General features: G+C 38.8%; 1 protein-coding gene across 1 annotated transcript; it reads left to right on the forward strand.

Moving 5' to 3' along the window:
- The first annotated feature begins 337 nt into the window (after window positions 1–337).
- Window positions 338–10,963, forward strand: rnd3a (Rho family GTPase 3a). Its single transcript, XM_056759377.1, has 5 exons — window positions 338–665; window positions 856–943; window positions 7,431–7,540; window positions 8,501–8,635; window positions 9,088–10,963. The coding sequence occupies exons 1-5, from the start codon at window positions 516–518 to the stop codon at window positions 9,322–9,324; spliced, it is 720 nt and encodes a 239-aa protein (XP_056615355.1). The 5' UTR covers window positions 338–515; the 3' UTR covers window positions 9,325–10,963.
- The last annotated feature ends 10,370 nt before the right edge of the window (window positions 10,964–21,333 follow it).

The raw sequence follows: 21,333 nt of genomic DNA on the forward strand, positions 1-21,333 counted from the left end.
AGGTAAACACATTTTTACTACAGTATAGTTTTTGAATGTATGCAAAAATGAAGTTGACTCATTGACTGTAGGGGGCATGTTGTCACAATGGAAAGTTCCTTTATTTACACTAATTTGTTAAAAATACATCATTGTAAAATAGTAAAATGTTACGGAAATTAAGAATTTTTTGTACATTACAGCTATAACATGTGCACCAGCCTCTTGAGGAAGTCACTTTTAATAGAGGCCTAAAGAGGGCTCTCTATCTCTCTCAGTGCTGATGGAAAGGGGCGGACCCCTATATGTCTTCAAGGACAGCCATTGGTCCATCGAACGCATATAAAACCACAGCACATTCCCAAAAAGTGAGAGGGCAGGGATTCACGCGGTTGATGTATAAACGTGCTGGACAGAGGAGAGGGAGAGCTCAGGACACGACCGGAGTGAATTCACAACTATTCCACTAGAAACGTGCGCGTTCCGTGCATCTTCTCCACCGGGCGCCTCCACAGACTTGCGCGTAAAGACGATCAATGAAGGAGCGCAGATCTATCCAGAAACTGTCCCTACAGCCCGGAATGGATCCGAGTCAGAGCGTCAAATGCAAAATCGTGGTCGTAGGGGACAGTCAGTGTGGGAAGACCGCTCTGCTCCACGTTTTTGCCAAGGACTGTTTCCCAGAGGTAAGATGCGCAAATCCACTGGACGCGCGCTGAGCTGTGCCAATGCGCTTTAGGAAATATGGTTTAAATATGCATGTTTAGTTATATATGTTATCACAGGAGTTCCTTTCAGCCCACACGTGCACTTGTCCATTTAAAAAAATTTACCCGTTTGGCCATGTTCGTCATTTTGTTCATGTTTTTATTGCAGAATTATGTGCCTACCGTGTTTGAGAATTACACAGCAAGTTTTGAGATTGACAAACAGAGAATAGAGCTCAGCTTGTGGGATACTTCAGGTGAGTCTCAAATATGGATCTTATACTCTTAACGTTTTTATGTTTGACCAGTTTTGTGTTGCGTTATATAATAGTAACGCATTATGTATGCACTTAACATGTGTCGTGGTGTATATGAAGTATATATTGGTTATTGGAGATTTTTCAAGAGTGTTGGAAATTGTAATCGCTATGCAGCATAGACACATAAGTGTTTTAACGTGAAATATATACTAATACGACATGCGTAATGCGTAATGCTCATAAAGCTATGAAGAGGGACCTTGAAGGGTTCACCCAAAAATACAATTCGGTCTTTTCTTTTCACCCGCATGTTGTTGGAAACCTGTATGTGATTCTTTCATTCGTGGAACACAAAATAAGATATTTTCCAACAATATTCCAAATATCTTCTTTTGTGTTCTGCAGAAGGAAGAAAGTCATACAGGTTTGAAATTATTATGTTATTATAGTAAATAATGAAAGAAATTTTGTCCTTTCAACTTCTTAAAAAATCCATTATGGGTCAGGGTTGGTTTCATGAGTATCTTAATTTAATTCATTACTGTTAAACTGTTTTGTTTGTTTTTCTTCATAACACCACAAAATGTTTCATCATTCCGTCGCATCAGCTTGTTTTGCATGATAATAGTTGCCAAATCTTACGTTACAGCCTGAGGAGGAGTCTGGGTTTGTTTAATAGCTTTTCTTTCTCTTTCGGAGCGCTTGAGCGATTTTAGTAGTTGAGTCAGTTTAGCAGCCTGCCAATTGTTCAATCACATTCACATTCACACACACACAAACACACACCCTGCTTTTACACTCCACCCATCTCTGGAACATGATCCACGCATAACTCACCTTTAAGGAATGTCGGCACGGCATCCTGGGAAACGTTCGTGGTAAATGGTCCTTTATATAAACAATCCACACTGAAACGCTTACATCTGGGTTTTTTCTGCCGTAATTCACGCATTTAACAAAACCAAACAGCCGTGACCACACAGATGCAAATGAGAGTGGGCTGTTTGTTGGCGCTTGTTGAATGTAGGGTACTGGTGTATTTTCAAAGCTCAGATCATACAAGAGATCAGACCTGCTGTCTGTAGGTAATCACAGGCCTTCCCAAGCATCCAGACGAAGATTGCGCACTCTTTGGAGCTTAGCTGTTATCACTCGGATCTGTACCCGGAATGGTAAATTTAGAGCTGTGTGTGGTCCAGAATTGCGCTTCTTGGGAAATAGAAGTCAACCAGATTCACCTGGGAAAGCTTGTCAGTTGTCCAGCTTTGGGGCATGAGTTTAGACCAGTAAGACCATTTGCAAAACAGTACTAACCAGCAAGAAGCAGCCCATTCAGGGGTCTTTGATTCAGTCCTACACTGTAAAAAACGCAAAAAAATTAAGCAAAGGTATGAAAAGGTATTAATTGTCACATATTTTACACTTAAAATTGTACAATATTATACATGTACTTTTACAGTAAAATTATGTTTTCGGAAGTTAAAAACACAACTCTCTGTAAACTTAACGGGGAAAAACAGCTAATTCCCACAATTTCATGTGTGTCTTTTCACCTTTTTAAAAACATCTTGTACTTTTGACTGACAAAACATCTATTTAAAGGTATTTTACTGTAAAAATACATGTATACTCTTGTTAAATAATATTACAAAGAATTTCACTGTAAAAATTTCAAGAACCGTAAGTATTACACTATTTATAGTTTACAATAAATTAAATGTAATTTATAGTAGAAAGAAAAACGTTTTTTTTTTAAATAAAGTTTTTCCCGAAACATTTTCACAGTATTTTTCAGTTAAGATAACGAACATTTTACATTGCTGTAAATTCCCATGCTCCCATTTTGCATTCATATTCAATGTAATATTTATATTAGCATTTTAAACGTTAAAGTTTTTTATTTATAATTTTTTTACTGACACGTTTGTACGTTACTTTTCCGTTTAAATAACTAATATCTTTTACAGCGCTGTAAATTTGCATATTCCTGGTGTGACTTCATATTCCTTACAGATTTTTTTACATTGTAGAGCCATGTGCTAAATTTACACCGCTGGGAAAACAAGCATAGATGGTAACCAGCATATGGCTTGCTGATGTCCAAGTGACCTCAATGGACTTCTTAAATAGCTTAATCGGCATGATTTTCTTGGTCCCCTGACCTCACCATGTGAGCAAAATCTAGAGTAATCTCCTAAATCTATTCGAGATGATGAAATAATGGTTTGGTTTTCGATACAGGTTAATGATTTGTGTTCTGATAACATCTGACTGCAGTGGGCGTCTTGCGGTTAGGGCGGCTCGTCTGGTACCGGTGTTTGGACATGTACTTTGTCAGTAATGTCAGACCGTGGGCTTCCAGACTGTTCTTTATTATTGTGTAAGTTATTCTCTCAGAGCCAGACTCAAATCCTCTCTAGTGTTTGTGGTGTTTTCTCTCAAATGCCTAAAAGCGGGATTTAACAACACACCTGAGCACATTACGGATAATGAGAAAAGTGAGACACACACACACACACTTGGCGGTGTTTCAACATTGTTTCAACAGTGTTTCGCGGAAATGCCATCGAAGAATCTGAAACCCTCGAGTGTTTTTTGAATGGCAAAAAACTTGCTCGCAGAATTCCCACAATGGATAGTTTGTTGGATGTTTTGTTTGTGCAACTTTGTATGCAACAGCTGCCGACCCCCGTCAGCCAATCAAAGGCTGTTCCTGTCGTTGTCCACCAATCAGCTGTTGACTGATGAGCATGGTCACCATTCAGCTGTCAATATCAGTCACCGATCAACTGTGGGAACCATTGATAGTGTAGCGTATTAACAATCCACACAATTTCAATTCAGAAATACGTTTTTTTTGTTGAAAGTACAAGAAAACAATACAAAAACCATTAACTTTTCTGTTTGCGTTGTTTATGCAAGTTTTTACTGCTTATTTGAACTAAAATCTTGCGTAACGTCAGTATTGTAACCGTCGCCCATTATCTTACGTTATAATTCCACTACCACAATGAAAAACGTTGGCGTACGTTGTTATATTTGACTGTAATTTCAATGCCAGTCTTGTCAGTTTATCTCCAAACTCATGAATATTTCATTAAGGCTTTGTACTGTATATTGACTCTAGGGGTTACTAAAGCCTTCCTATCTGAAACCCAAGTGTGTATGTGCATGTATCGTATGTTACATGAAACACAAGAGACTGCGTCTTGATAGCACACCTTCCGGAGACGAGAGACCACTTGCTCTCTGATCCTTCTGATGGCCGTGAGCATGTGTGTGTGTATTTCCCCTAATAGCCGGTTCTCCCAGGAATCGAACCCCTTCCCCCAGCACTCCTCCTTCCAGACACTTATTGACCAGAAACCCCCTGCAGATGAGAAGCAGGGGTCTCGACATGCCTGGCTCAAAGGTTCCCTATCCACCAGTCAAACGCGATCAATCAATACGTCCCCACATCGCCCCCGGGCAGAATTCGGTTCCTTTGTGATTTGCAAGTTGTACTATTAGCATATAGTTTGGGATAATCAAAGCAACAGGGGTGGAAAATTTACTCCATTGTCACTTAAGCGTCTTATGTTTGTCCCCGGTGACGGATATTCTGTCAGTGGATGTGGCCGTCAAGCGAGACGTGGTTTTGATTGGATGTCTTTGAATTGTCTGTCGCACGGTGACCTTGTGGAATGTCATTTGTTTGCCGGTGAAACGGTTTATCGGGCTGTTAGATCAGATTGTGGTTGAGCGTAGGAATCTTCTTTACAAAACTACATTTTAAGCTGCAGTTCATTTTTTTTGCCTCTCTATCACCATCTCTGTTTAAATCACAAAATTGCAGATCACTTTACACAACTATTTTATTATGTGAAATTGACATTGATCTTATCCCAATTTGCTGATTTTTTTGCGCTTACTCAACTTTATGAGTAAAGTTTATTCATAACTACAAAAAGTTACAAATTCCAGCTGTAATTTTGATTATAAAATAAAAGTATTAAGTGTCATATACATAGACAAATGTCTACATGGAGAGTATTTATTGGCTTGGAGAGGTACACTAATAAGTCATAGTTTGTGTAGCATGTAAATGAAAGTACATTTTGATTGCATTATAGAAATCTTACCGGTTTAAGAACTGAAATAAAAATATATATTACATTAATGAATACATTCTATATGTTTAAGTAATAATGACCTATTAATCTTTTCCGTACATTTGAAACATTTTGTAATTACTCACAAATCTATTGTAGTTCTCCTTAAAGTCGTGACCTAAGACTTTGTTATCTAAACGCCCTAATCCAACCCTTAAGTATTATCAGCATGAGAGACCCCATTATCAGTTGACCCCCGAAAACAAAACCTTCCTGGGATCCGTTGAAAGGTCTCCTGCCGGGAGAGGCTCTTCTCAGTCCTAGTAAAGTATTCTTGCCCGGATCAAATTTCTGGCCACTGCGATTCGGGCCTGCATGCCGTGCATTCCTGCGTGGAAAGGTTCGCTCCCATACTCCACAAAGAAGCTATTGTGCTAGTGGGCCGCTGGGGAAAATTGGCCCTTGAACTGTAATGTTCTCAGAAATGTATCTCACCTTGTTAGTTGGAGAGGAAATTAGATTCGGGAGGAACTTGTGACATGGAGTTCGACACGAATCAGGGAGACTTGGTTCCTTTACATTACAGTTTTTAAGATGATTGTATTTCAGTTGTGTTTTAAACAACACCAATGAGCAAAACTGTTTCCCGTGTGTATGAGTCTGCGATTGTGCAAGATTTACACGGCCACATGTTTGGAGAAGGAATTTTAACACCGATTGAATCCATCAGCTGTTGTGTCAGTTTTCCAACCCCCACTCACCCCCACACGCACTGTATAAACTAAAGGAATGTGCTGTGTGTTGTGTTAGCTATGGTGTCCCACACGTTCGTGTGTTGGTGTCAGTGTGGTTTGCTATTACCTAAATACTGTCCACACACAGCAGGGTTTGGGTTTTGTCTGCAGGTGGCTTAGTGGGGGTTGCATTAGGAGTGTTTACCATGTTGACCATGTTTTTGTACCTTGACCATGGTTAAACAAAGGCCATGTTGGGGGCTAGAATAGCACAAGGGTGAGTAAATAGTTACAGAATTTGTTTAGTTGTTGGTTTGATCCTTCAGAGGAATTGGTTATTGTACATGGCAAGCTATTGACATCTAGCCATACTTGAATTTAGCACCAAATATCTTTTGTACTTCGATTTAAACCAATTTTGTCTTTTAAGAGTCATTTGGATAGATTTAACTATATGTATATGAATGGCTTTTTGGAGCATTTTGGGACCATTTATGTGCATAAAGTGAAGTTTTTTTTTTATATTCGCTGTTATAAAAGGTTCAGTCGAACGTTCCAACGTTGAACATTGTTGTTCTTCTGGATTTTGGTCTGCACTGTATCATTGTCAGGAAAATGTACTCTACATGTCTGGACTTTGCAACTCAACATTTTTCCACTTCCACATCTGGCACTGTGAAATGTCATTGTCAAACAAAACTCTCTCTCTCTCTCCATTAAACACCAACCCTGTCGTGGAATCTGATACGTTAAAAACTTGTTTGTCCTGTGTGGATTGCCCGTTCAAGCGGGTGGAACAATTCATCCCGTGTCTGTGTAAATTCAAAGTTATTAAATCTTCACAAAGGACTTAGACATTCTCCAGGGGTTTAGAAGGGAGGGCCTGATGATTAATACAGTTTGGTATGGCAAATAACACAATTATGAGCACTCGTGTTCAGGGTTAGGTTAGGAAATTGGAATAATTCGAATTTCAAGATGAATAAGTGGAATTATAAGTGAAATTCTGGAGGAATATTAATGTCTACAGTGTCATGAAAGTATCGTATTTATTGTATTCCGCTTCACCTATTAACCAACACCCTAGTGACCTTATAGCAACGCATTGGCAACCACCACCTAACATAGATGGACGAGCATTTTCTTTATATGAGATTAATATATTTATTGTTTTCAATAGAATCACTTGTTTTTGACACGATGTAACTCAATGTGTAGCCTCAGTTCAGTTAATTTATGTAAAGATTCATTTTTACTGTTACTGTAAAATACTGTTTACTTTCTCATAATTTCAAGTAGCATATATGGTTCATTTTTTGGCATTTACATCTGTGGAACAAAACAAAACAAAAATCATGTCAATTTTGAATAAATACAAATGGCTCAGGCTAAAAACAATGAATCGCATTTTTGTAAACTTTGAAAATGGTCCCAGAGACCCAAACAGGGGTTATATAAAAAAAATTATGTAAACTGAGATTTTTTTTAATCATCCTCAGTCCCTTAAAATATGAATATGTAAAAGTTTCATGATGTGTCTGCAGAAGAGCTCGGTGGTTTAACAATTCATGAAAGCTTTCAAATGACTTTCCGAGAAGTCAAATGAGGTTGAGCGATACACGGACATGTAAATCACATGAACTTTCTTCTGTTTCACAGGCTCCCCTTATTATGACAACGTCAGACCTCTTTCGTATCCTGACTCGGATGCCGTCATCATATGCTTCGACATCAGCCGACCGGAGACTCTGGACAGCGTTTTAAAGAAGGTGAACATTTGAACATCACATCAATATTTTATCAACCAAATCCGAATTTAGACTCTAAATTCTAGATTAATGGCCTGGTCTTATGCAACGTTTCCACAACGTACATATAACCTTCACAGTTTATATGCCATATAATGGTTTTATTGTCTAACACACGCATCAGTTAGCACGAACATGGGTGTGGCGCATTGAATTATGGGAGTTCCTTGGCTGCGGGACGGAACGAGTGACCTCGCTGCTTCCCGACAGACTAATTGGCCTATTAAATGCCTTCAGCGTGATTCAGAGAACATTCTTATTCAGTCTCTATGTGATCTCTCCATTCCTTGTTGTATCCCAGTGAAGTCGTCTTTTGTCCGGGAGAGTTGAATATCTTCTAGATTTTCACTTCGGGGTCAGGTGTCTGGCCCTTATTCACAGGGTTAGGGTGGGCCCTGTCGGTATTCTTATGCATAACTAAAGCGTGTGAGTGGAAATTCAGCCCTGTGGTTTATCTTCAGACGTTATGAGTAAGATCTGGGTCGGAGAATCTGAAACGAGGTTGAAAATCGCATCTAGTGCGTACAGGGGCCCCTGGGACCCAAAGGTGAGCACAAAGGATCATGGGAACGCAGGGTGTCGGTGTTCCCGTGCGAACAATCGTACGACTGTGTTGTGCCCGTCTGGATATCGCACACCTTAAGCTGTGCTGGCAGAGATTACATCCGGCTGTTTAATGTCACACAACACTGGAACGGCGGGAGGAATGCAGATCACCTGTGGTGTTGTGAAGGAAGAACACACAAAACGTACATTGCAAGGTGTATTAGTATATAAGGTATACCTAGTATACCTGTAGGAACAAAATGACTGTTTTGCACGTGAAATAAAAAGATGAGATACGAGATACGCTAGGAATGTAAACAGCAAACGCTTGTTCTTGTGTAAACCAAAGCATGTATTTGTGTCTTTGTATAACAGTGGAAAGGGGAGATCCAGGAATTTTGTCCCAACACGAAAATGCTGCTCGTCGGATGCAAGTCGGACCTCAGGACGCACCTCACAACGTTAGTGGAACTGTCCAATCACAGACAGACGCCCGTGTCGTACGATCAGGTGGGTGGATCTGGATCAACTCAACTTTCAATTTCGTTGGATGGAAATAAACTCGAGTCACTTTTAAGCTGTAAAGTTGATTTATCGTTAATATGCTTATCTAACGATTTAGATAATTACTTGAACGTTAATTAAGTTTATCTTCAAACATATTTCAGCAGTATTAAGATGGTTTGGATTACAAGTTGGAATTTATTCAAAGCTTATCACCGCGTCTACACCGGATGCGACTGGCGTGACTAAAGACATTAGAAACGCATAAGAAACCATTATAATTTCAAATTATAGACAAAATTATATCGCGTCCGGTGTAGACACGGTGTATGAGTCAAGCGTCTTTGCAAACCTAATTTTAATAAAATTGATCATCTTGGCCCTTAGACTGAAAATCATTGTCCGACTTTTAATTGCGACAAATTCGATTTAATTCTTATCAAATCTTTCTCTTTCAGGGTTCAGCCATGGCCAAGCAAATATCCGCACCATACATCGAATGCTCCGCGGTGCAGTCGGAAAACAGCGTGCGGGACATTTTTCACGTGGCTACGTTGGCGTGCGTCAACAAGAACAACAATAAAATCAAGCGCAACAAGTCGACACGCTCCACCAAACGCATCTCGCACATGCCCGTGGCCGCCGTAGCGACAGACCTGCGCAAGGACAAAGCGAAGAGCTGCACGGTCATGTAAAACTTGATCGTGGGGGGGACAGATGCATCGTGGGAATTGGTGAGGGTGGACTGTGACTAACAACAAAGCAGCAGTGGAGAGAGACGGAGCTCAAGTTACGGAGATCCGCTTCCTTGCAAACGTAGAATCACGGCCCCACCCACCCCTTCTATCCACTCAGCAGGAGGATGTCACCACCCTCTCGGCCAATGGGAGCCCTTCCTTCCGGCTCCTGGAAGCGAAACCGCTTCCTCTCCAGAGGGTTCCTCATGGAAGCTCAACGGACTTTGCCTGCAGGAAGGACTGGAGGAAGTTACATTGCATAACCATTGAATCCAGATTTCCGCTGAACTTCAGCGCACTGCTATTTTTAAAACAGTTTTTAAGAAGATGCACTCGTGTTTTGGTTTCGATCACCGTACGGACTTGAAAAACAGAACGGAGAGTGAAGAAGGTCGCTTCCAAGACTACTAAATCTGCGGATTATGAGGAAATGAAGCGAAACAATGTGGTTACACAGCGCTTCCTTCCTACGTTTCTATTTCATTCCTTCTGTATACCGAGTGCACGAGTTTGTGTGCGTGGTTTTCGTTTCCGTATGCTAAGCTCAGCTCAAACTGTCTCCATGGATACATCGCTGATATATTTGACCCCGTTTGCTGCATAACTCCTCATAAACACTGTTGGTTAGGATTCATAAAGTAAAGAAACCAAAGAACTGGAAGACGAATACTTTTAAGACGGATGACCTGATGGTCTAGAATGCATGATGGATGAGTGTTGTAGATGGATTTTGGTGGATCAATAAACGTTTCTTCCACAGTTCTGTAAGACCAAGAAACGTGACCTTTGAGATTTGATCAGATTTGAAATTCGATTGATGCTGTGCGAACAGTGTAAAGCGACTGTTCACTTAAAAATAAAAATGTCTTTATCATCTATTTAACCTCATGTGGTTCAAAACCTCTCGATATCACTCTTTCATCTGTGGAACACAAAAGAATATATTTTGAGAAATGTTTAAGTGGTTTTGTGTCATGCAGTGGAAGTCAGTTGAAACCAATGTTCTTGTTACTTGTTCGAAATGTTAAATCGTGTTTTTCTGTCCTCTCTCGACTCAACTATGCAGTTCAATCTCTGCTCCAAAACACATGCAGAGAGGATAAAAAAACGAGCATTGCACAAAATGTAAATAAAGTGTGTTACGGATCAAAACATTGTCTTGCAGAGCTTTGGGAGAATGGTCGTTCCACCGTTTTATCGTAAAAAAATGAGCAGCGGGATCCTCGAAAAAGAGGAATTCTCGATTTTCAGATGTGTGAAGCTAGCTGCAGAGGCTGCATGTTTGTAGTTGCACTTTTTATTTCGAACTTTCGCAAAGCAAACGAAAAGCTGTTTTATTTTTACATTCATGTGTTTTTATGGGTCGGAGAGAAATTGCTTGACTGTTTTACAAAATGCGTTTTGACATAGGCAGTATTAAACAACTGTTGTGTGTGTAAATGTTGAGAAATGTGTAGGTGCTAGAATGTCATTTTTATGCTTTCTGTGTCTTAAGGTCCATTTAAGTCTGTTTTGTTGATGTTGACATATTTATTGAATTATATATTTTTTCTCTTTAAAATAAATGAAGAATTAATGCGGAATAATCTTTTCAACATGGAATGTTTTCCCTGTGCTTGTTTCAATTGAATATTATAGTAATTTAAAGTCCCCGTGAATCGGAAGTTGAGTTCGTTTTTACTTCCGTGTTCTGACACATTTCCGAGTGAAAAGGAAATTCAAAGGATAAAAAATAGTGGGCGTGGCTTGCGTTTTTCTCATCAAATTGATTGGATGTGTAAAAACCGCTTTTACGTTGAAACTGGCATCTGAAGGGGAGGAGTTAAAGGATGTTTACGTCATTTGAGATAGATAGTCGTTTCAGTCCGGAAGTGCATTTTTAGACTTTAACCGAAGATTATGAAGGTACATGAATTTTTTTAAATAAAATGACCTACATTGACAAGCTTTTCACCATTAACGCTGCAATATTTCATGAAAAAATAAGAATTGTCATTCTTTTATTTCGCTGGGACTTTAAATGTCAGCTTTATTACATTTAAACAAATTTACCTCATATTAAAATATGCATTTAAATACTCATACTGAAAGTACGTTTTATAACGTATTACTCACTCATGACGATGTTTTCATAGAGATGTGAGTCCTAATGACTCATTTCTTGCTTCATTCCATGCGTGTCACTTTGCCTTGGGCGTTGAAACTCGGATGTTCTTCGACTTCATTCATGCCCGTTCAGGTCATTTCGCCCCGTGGAAGGAAGTGACCTACGGATAACCTTCACCCGGCCCTTCCGGAGTCTCCGTTCACAAACCTCACAGGTCATTAATAGTGTTGCATGCTCATTTCTAAAATTAGCCAATTTTGGAGCTTTTTTATGTTTTTAAATGCAAACTAGTATTAATAGTATCAGGAAGTAAATTCTCAATTCTAATTGGATGAACCTTAGAATGCGTTGTAAATCCACCAATAAACGCACTCCTGCGAGTGCACGTTCTTTATCAATGCGTCAATTTTTCGTACGTTTCTTGCTGACCAAACAGCGTGATGTCACACTAACAAACAATTTTTCTGGATTATCACGTTTATCATAAACAATTTATCTCTACTAATATAGTTAATTAGGGAGAAACATTGCTTATGATGATAAACCACTTTCGCTTTTTTTGCATTATAATTTGGTCCATTTTTTGAGGCCTGTATAAACGTAATAAACATCAGATCCAGACTTGCCTTTTCCTCTGAAAGTGAATGGTGAAAACCACATTATGTTTGACAAGCCCCAGTCAAGGTCGTATTTTTTCAACTGGCTCTTTGTGTCCGTGCAGACTAAACATTCTCGCTCTCTCATACAGCCGAGTATCGCGCAGTATTTCCGTTTATAGCCGACAGCGATGACAGAGATAAATTCAGGCAATTACGAGCACGCAATGTGGCCCTGATAAACGCTACGTGTTGTCAAAGTGTTTTGTGTTGCGTTGAGACGGCGGTGTAAATGTGATTCATTGTAGCAGCGTTTGCACATTAATAGAGATTTCTTTATGCGCGAGAGCTCGTATATCACATAAAGAAACATGCCGTATATAGACTATTCACACAAACATAACGAATGGTATAGGCTGTAATGGAGGTTGACTAGCCTAAATGTGTAGGTGGAACTATAGGGTGTGTATGAGATGGTACAAAAATGATACCTTGACATATACTACTGGTACTAAATAATGACCATATTCAATTACTGTATCGTTCAGAGTACTCAAACTTCTTAATGTGCCATTTAATTATCAAAGTATGAGTCCAGAAATATGGTTGGCAATAAAAATCAATTCAATTGGAATAAAACTGATTTAGAATAGGCCATAATGGTGTACGGTAAATAATAGTATACCGTAGTATAGATAAGTAAGTATACCAAAACATGGTATACATACTGTATAGTATTATATAGTATACTATTGTAAATTGATCAACTTTAAATGCTGCAGTAAACTTTAGTATTGCATGTGTACTGTAGTAAATTGATCAAATGTTTTAAAAGTGTAGATTGTTTTTAAATTGAATTAAATTAGAAAATTGTAATAAACTGTATAGTAGGTATACTACTCTACACTACTAGTGTAATTACCGTTATTATATACCAAAGGGGGGGGGGGCACGGTGGCTTAGTGGTTAGCACGTTCGCCTCACACCTCCAGGGTTGGGGCTTCGATTCCCGCTTCCGACTTGTGTGTGTGGAGTTTGCATGTTCTCCCCGTGCCTCGGGGGTTTCTTCCGGGTACTCCGGTTTCCTCCCCTGGTCCAAAGACATGCATGGTAGGTTGATTGGCATCTCTGGAAAAAATTGTCCGTAGGGTGTGAGTGCGTGAGTGAATGAGTGAGTGTGTGTGCGTGCCCTGCGATGGGTTGGCACTCCATCCAGGGTGTATCCTGCCTTGATGCCCGATGACTCCTGAGATAGGCACAGGCTCCCCGTGACCCGAGGTAGTTCGGATAAGCGGTAGAAAATGGAATGGAATATACCAAAGGATTCTTACCACAGTAAATAAACCATGGTAAACTGCAGTAAATACTATATTATACTTTTATGTTTACTATGTATTTTGTAGCACAGTGGTTCTCAAACTTTTTTGGCTTAAGTACCCTTTTTATGATTTTTTCAAGCCAAGTACCCCTTGACCATACAACAACATTTTACAATAAAATACAGTGAAATAAGAGTCAAAGCATTATTATATCTAAATGCCTTAATTTATTTTTATGCATCTTTGTGTAGTCGTAATCTCATATAAAAGTACTATCAGTATACTATGTATTGATTTTCATTATTTATTCCTAAATGTCAGTTTCTCTCACGTACCCCCTGCAGTACCCCTGGGGGTATGCGTACCCCCATTTGAGAACAACTGGTCTAGCACTACAGTTTACCATAGTAAATACTACAGTATGCTAAAACATGTCGTGCCATGTAGGTAAGCAGTTGCACAGCTTTGGCAGCATATGTCCGAGTGAATTTGAGTACATTGATGTGGTTGCTAGGGTGTCGTGGCTTGTTGCTAGGTGCCTTCAAAAGCAGCACAAACATCTTTTGTAGATATTTGACGGGTGTGTCCTGGTTAAACGGACAGATATATGTAAACAGATCTCCAGTCGAAGAAAATGTGTGATAGACACAAAGAAGGCCGATGACACGAAAATGTCATGACGTGTCCCAGTATGATTTTGTTTGATAACACCTCACAATGCTCGCTGGCATATCGAAACGAACGCCAGCCTGGTTTCAGCGCCAAGTGTTTTCCGATATCCGTAAATGTCAAAGTCATTGTTCTCACGTTTGCATGAATCGACCCGAGGTTACTGTACGTGACAAATGAAATGTCAGGCCGTACGATGCGCTCGAAGGGTCTCCGGCAAATTCCATTTTACTCTTGGGTGAATCGGGAAGCTCACAACCGTTTAGCGCGTTACCATTCCTGCAAAAGATCAATACGTTCCAAGATCGAAACTCTTCGTTACAGGGGCGTTTTAATGCTTCCCCGGGTTGAGCAGAGGTTAAAGGTCGTGTGCGTGTGTGTGCATGTCTTAATACAGCATTAGATTGGCTTTTAAAGACCATGTATTTAAACACTTTGTACCGGGTTGTTTGTACAGCTTTGCAGGCTATTTTGAGCTACGTGTGCATTAAACTTCACACACAAAGCTTTAACACCTGTTCATGAGGGTGCAAATGAAATCATCCCTCACTTCTGGAAACACGGTCAAATGCACGTGCTGATAAGACGAGGACTAATTGAAATTCCATCCTTAATGGCCCCTCAGTGTAGATCAGCGACGGGCCGCAGGGGTAATTGAGTTTTATTGTGCTTTCCCCGTCCGCCCGGACCCACCAGACCATGATGCCTAAAGGGAAACTAGTCACGTCCAGAGGAAAATGCTTGTTTTGGTTTCACGCTAACACCTTCTGTACAATAGCCGAATGTGTCATCTGAGGCCGTTGTGATGTGATCTACTTTGACAAACAGGAAAGTAACAATAGAAAGGGTTTATAGTTTGTCATGTCTTGGCGTGGATTCGATGACATGGAGACAAAGTAGTTTACGGATAATCAGTCAAGCTCACAGTGAATTTTGAAGTCAAAGTAAGTAGTTAAATAACAAAGCAAAGTTAAAGATGAGAGCAGGAAGACAAGATTTAGTTTTGGGTATTAGATTTCTGTTGAGTATCAGAGAGTATACAATACAATAACTTGGTTACCAATGTTCTTCAAAATATCTTCTTTCTGCAGAAGAAAGACGGTCAGGAATGACATGAGAAAAAGTAAATAGTGAAAAAAGTCAATTTGGCCTGAACTATCCCTGTAAAGATACATTTAAACAAATAAATAGTAATAGTTACTAAGCAAATATATTAAAAATGAATATTCAAAACTGTCGTCTTATCCCAATTTACAACAGTAAGCATGTAATAATGCTTTATTGTCGTCACGTTTTTGCATCAGTGGTACGAAATTTGATAATATAAAGATAAAATGAAATTAAGATAAGATTAAATAAATTTCTATTTTACGCTTTAACAGAGATTGTGATATAGAGGCAAAAGTTACAAATTGTAACTTTGTTAACTTATTTGTTAAATATAACGTATACGCAAAAAATGGGTTCACAAAGGGACGAAAACTGTTTAGATAAGGAGTTCAGACGTTTACGTAAATCATACCACTCGGCGGCCATGTTTGCAACGCCTCTGGGCAGCTATTTATGTTATGACATTTATGCACATTCCTATCTACTTGAATTGGGGAAGGCACACATTTCTGAAATCGCTGGCAAAAATCACAATTAAACAGCATATTTCCGATCAATAAGTAAGTAAATTTGATTTATATAGCACTTTTCAAGTTACAACGCACAAAGTGCTTTACATTACAGACACTTACATTCCAGAAGAGCTACGCAAAAGACATCTATACATGTACGTTTTCAGTCAACATTTAAAAACAGACAAACAATGAGATGCCATAGTTTAGGAGCCCTCACTGTAAATACTCCATCCTCTATAGTTGTATATCTAATGCTTGAAACTGCCATCAATTCTTTAAAAGAAGATCTCAGACATCTCGCTGTTTCATATGGTCTCAATAGCTCAGCTAAGTAAAAGGTGCCAAGCTGTTTAACGCTTTATATATCAATAATAAAATCATAAAATCAATCCTAAAATAAACAGGTAACCAATGTAAAGAAGCTAAATCAGGTCTAATGTGATGAATTAACTTAGTTTGTGTCAGTAATCGGGCTGCAGCATTCTGTACTAATTATATACGCAATAAATTACATTGATTCAAAGAAGAAAACAAGGCATTGCAATAGTCAAGATAGGAAGAAATAAAAACATGAATGAGCTTCTCTGTGTCGTCTCACTTTCCTAACTGATAAAAGCAAGACTAAACCAACTTCTTGAGATAAAACTCAATTTAAATTAGTATCAAAATAGACACACATTTTTTACTACCTGCTTATTATTTGTAAAAATCCTCTTTAGAGCAAGCTCAACATGTATCTTATTCCAGCTTTGACCGCTTATTATAATTTTGTTTAGCTGCATAAAATGTAAAGCCATCCAATTTTTTATATCAACTAAACAATCTTGAAAGACATTCATACTATTAAGATCCTTGGAAGTCAATGATAAGTACAACTGTAAGTCATCGGCATAAGAGTGAAAATTTATATTATGTTTTCTGATCACAGCACGTAATGGAAGCATACAAATTAAAAAGTAAAATTGGTCCTAACAGAGAACCCTGCGGAACTCCACATACAATTTCAGCACGTTGGGATACTTCATCCCCAACTGACACTACAAATAACCTATTTAACAAATAAGACACAAACAAATCCAACACCATCACCAAAACCCCGACCCATGTATTCTATGTATTAATAAGAATAGAGTGGTCAATTGTATCAAAGCCTGCAGTCAAATCTAATAATACTAAAACAGTAAAGTATACTTTGTGTGGTAAGTATGGAAGCAAATAAGAGACATAATGTTTTGAAATTTAACAGCCTATGAATACTTGATTTTGAATTATTTTACTTTGGAAACCATGTATCTGAATTTATTTGTTTCGAATTTACCTCCATGAAATTTAAATATGAAAATTCTTGATTTCCAATTTAAAAACCTGAATTTAATGCTCACAAATTCAGAAACAAAAAAAAATCAACTTACAGAATTTCAGATAAAATGCATTCAGATTGATCAAATTTGATTGCTCTTATTCAGATCTCAAATTTCAAGTTAATACTTTTCAAGGAAAACATATGTCTAATTCGACTGCTCAAATTCAGATCGAAAAATTCAAGTTAAATATTCACATGGTAACATCCGGGCTACCCAGGATAGGAAAAACAGTTGAGCCCAGAGCCCGTCTGCAATTGAACCGAACCATTTAACCGAACCAATCAACTGACGTCGGGCGGCCTATCAGAGCACGACAACCTGACTGTCTGTCATGATCCAAGAAGAGGCCAAGACACGGATATTAAACCTGTTAAGAAGATGACTTCTAGGGAAAACGAAGGCGCTAAGGTAAGTTTGCTGTTTATGTACAATCAGACTCTACGGAACAAAAGTATGTTGTTGCTAATTATTTTTTGGAACTATTATTATTATTATTTTTCGACCGACGTCGGTTCGGTTCATTGGTTCGGTTCATTGGTTCGGTTCATTGGTTCGGTTCAAAAGTTCGGTTCAATGGTTCGGTTCAATTACAGACGGGCTCTGGGCTCAACTGTTTTTCCTATCCTGGGTAGCCCGGATGTTACCATGTGAATATTTAACTTGAATTTTTTGATCTGAATTTGAGCAGTCGAATTAGACATATGTTTTCTTTGAAAAGTATTAACTTGAAATTTGAGATCTGAATAAGAGCAATCAAATTTGATCAATCTGAATGTGTTTTATCTGAAATTCTGTAAGTTGATTTTTTGGTATCTGAATTTGAGAGCATTAAATTCAGGTTTTAAAATTGGAAATCAAGAATTTTCATATTTAAATTTCAAAGAGGTAAATTCGAAACAAATAAATTCAGATACATGGTTTCCAAAGTAAAATAATTCAAAATCAAGTATTCATAGGCTGTTAAATTTCAAAACATTATGTCTCTTATTTGCTTCCATAGGTAAGCATTCACTCAACATCCTAACCTCATTTCTGATAGAGGTGGCTTTTAGAGGGTTTTTTGAACCCTTCATATTTGACCCAAAAATGATTAAAAACACCCGAGGATTTCAAGTTGAAGCAATCCAGGTTTAAAATTACCCCAGCGTTTTTTTAGATTTTTATTGTACTTTTCCAAGTTTTTTTATCAGGTTGCAAAACACCATAAAGTTTGTGTCATGGCAAAATATAAACTGAGTTTTCCCAGAAAGAGTGTTGGGAGTGCCACTTCCTATGCTTTGGCCATGCACACAAACACACAAGGTGTAAGATCAATAGGTGCTGTGCAAAGCTTTGTTCTGTAAATTCTGAGGCTGGGAAAATCAGTCATGCACAGCTGGGAAATGCAGACAGAGGAAAGACACAATGGCTACCATGTGTGTGTGTGTGTGCGTGATGAAGCCAAACACATCATAGAAGCTTCTTGTACAGTTCACTTGCAGGAAAGACAGCCGGCGAGCATCAAGGTTGACAAATGTCAACGCTCAGCGTTTATTAGACTTGCTGCGGTGATGTGTTTTATATCGGTGCTGAGAGTTATAATGACATCAAAGCTGAAGGTTCCGTCTCGAAGCTCATATCAGTCATACTTTATTCATCTTGTTTATCCTTTTATTCGCCCGTGTGTGGCGTTGAATTAGCTGAATTGCTTTCCCATTGAAAGGATTGAAATACAAAGCTCTTTGATATACAGGCCTACTTTTAATCTTAAAGGGACAGTTCACCTCAAAATAAAAACTGTCATTCATTCAGCCTCGTGTCACTTTAAGGTCACCATTAAATCAAAACAGGAAAATCTAGGCGTTTTACACAGTGTTGCAGTGATTATTATAAATGATTTATCCGTGCACACCATTGTTTTTTTTTTATTCATTTGCACTTGTAATCTTAAATCAAAAACATTAAGCTCCTCATCACCTCTCAACAACAACTCTTCACCACATGACGTCAGCAACAAAAAAAGAGGTGGGACAGGCCTAACTTACAACCAACCAATCCAAAAGGGCAAATTAAAGCCCTCCCTAAATTGTTTATAATTTCAGAAGCCGTTTCTTTCGGATTTACGTCACGATACGGAAAAGAAGTCAATTGCAACTTTTGTTTCAAAGATATTTTGAGAAAGTCAAACAGGTTTAAATGACACAAATGCCTACACACAATTGCGTCGGCTCATGCTGTTACACACGCTGTAGATTACTGAGGACAGAGGAAGCCAATAGTTTCATCATTAGCTCTCTCTCTCTACCCCTCTCACACACACACACACACAATCGTAAATGCTCTCACACTGAGCAAGTCAGTTGAGCATATGCTCCCTTCTCTGCCTTTTGCTCTGACCACACACTTACACACACACACACACACACATCTCTGCCATCTGCTGTACTCTTTGGCCTCTGTGTGTATGTGTGTGTTTGAATGTAGGAGGTTTATGCACCTGTCATACCAGTGTATTTTTTCACCTTAAATCAACATCACCTTCCGCACATCATTTCAATCTTTGTTTTTGAAGCCATTTGTTTGGCATTTTCAAATTAGGAAGCTATTAATCACATTTTTGTTTGGAAATCTGAGGGGAGAGTTTACACTGGTGTATGTGTGTGTGTGTTTGTATGAATGTGTGTGTGGGTTTGTATGAATGTGTGTGTGGTCCTTACCTTAAAGGTCAGGCTTATTTGGCAATTCATTGTGCAAGTCTGATATTTAGGAAAATGAAATTGCTGTGCGTAAGTGCATGGATGTCTGGGAGAGAGCGAGAAACATTTTGCTCTTTGCTACTGTTATCTTGTAATCATCTACGATTTTCTTCGTACAAAACAAAATTATTTTGTGATTGTGTGTTTTTTATTTGAAGACCGGGGTCAGTTAGGTGTTCAACCATCAGTCATTGTTATTGGCAACCGAACTGTATTGACTATCTATAAAGCTTGATAAATAGACAGATAGCTGGGTGGGTAGGGCATTGCATTAGCACCACAAAGGTCATGAGTTCGATTCCCTGTGAACGTGCGGATAAAATATGCATGCATTAAATCCGCTGTAAGACGTTTTGGATAAAAGCATCTGCCAAATGAATATATGTAAATGTGCGTCTGTGGTTTCCACCTTAAAGGTCATGCAAACTTAGCAATGTATGAACATTCAGCCTTTGGGTAATGGAGCTGACTGTATGTGTGTGTCAAAAGCTATTTTGTGTCTGATAGACTTGAAATGTAATTCACCGTTCTGTAGAAGAAATTATTCCTTGCGACAATAATTGGCAAGCGTGTTTGTGTGTCTGTTTAATGAATAACTCAATTAGGGAAGACTTTTATCATAATGGCATCACCAGAGAGTGAGAGAGAGAGATAAACCTAAAGGATGTCTGGAAACAAAGAATTTACCTTCCCTCAGTCACACAAGGGAGAGGTGACCTCCCAAAATCCAGAGAGAGAGAGAGAGAGAGAGAGAGAGAGGGAGGTAGTCACACTCAGGTCATTATCAGTCCATCAGCCAGCTGTCTCTAACAATATTCACCATATTCAGCTTCATTCCGCCTCTGTGTCGGCCCACCTGTCTTCCCGCTGTAGACGAGCCGGTCTCTCCTCCTCTAATGAATAGGTCCAGTCCAATAATGGGCTCTTTAGAAAGTGCTGTCAGCGTGAAGGGCTGTTTGGGTGTGCTCATGTGACCCAGTGAGTCACGGAGAGAGACCCGGCGTGTATCCGAAGAGTGATTTCACATTTAATCCATTCATTAAGAGCCGAATGGTGTAATTACCTCGTGTGTTAACCAGGGTTGAAAAGGAGATGTTGTCTTTGTGTGTGTCCGTGTGTGTGTGTGCACGTGTGCCTGCGTGAGTGAGTGAGTGAGTGAGTGAGTGAGAGAGAGAGAGAGAGAGAGAGAGAGAGAGAGAGAGAGAGAGAGAGAAAACTGGATATTTTATACAGAAAGCAAAACAGACACAATGAAACTATGAAACCCAAATGTGACCCTGGACAACAAAACCAGTCTTTTGGGTAAATTTTTCGAAATTGAAATTGAGAGCCAAATAGATTTTTCTATTGAAAAGATTTCTACTGATGTATGAGGTGTTAGTATTGGACAATAACTGGCTGAGATACAATTGTTTAAACCCAGGAATCTGAGAGTGCAAAAAAATCTAAATATTAAGAAAATTGCCTTTAAAGTTGTTAAATAGGGGCACCGTGGCAGGTCATCCACACACAAAAATAAAGTTTTCACATATTTAAGGTATAGGAAATATCT

The sequence above is a fragment of the Triplophysa dalaica genome, chromosome 10, assembly GCF_015846415.1.
Source record: "Triplophysa dalaica isolate WHDGS20190420 chromosome 10, ASM1584641v1, whole genome shotgun sequence".
NCBI classification, from domain to species: Eukaryota; Metazoa; Chordata; class Actinopteri; order Cypriniformes; family Nemacheilidae; genus Triplophysa; species Triplophysa dalaica.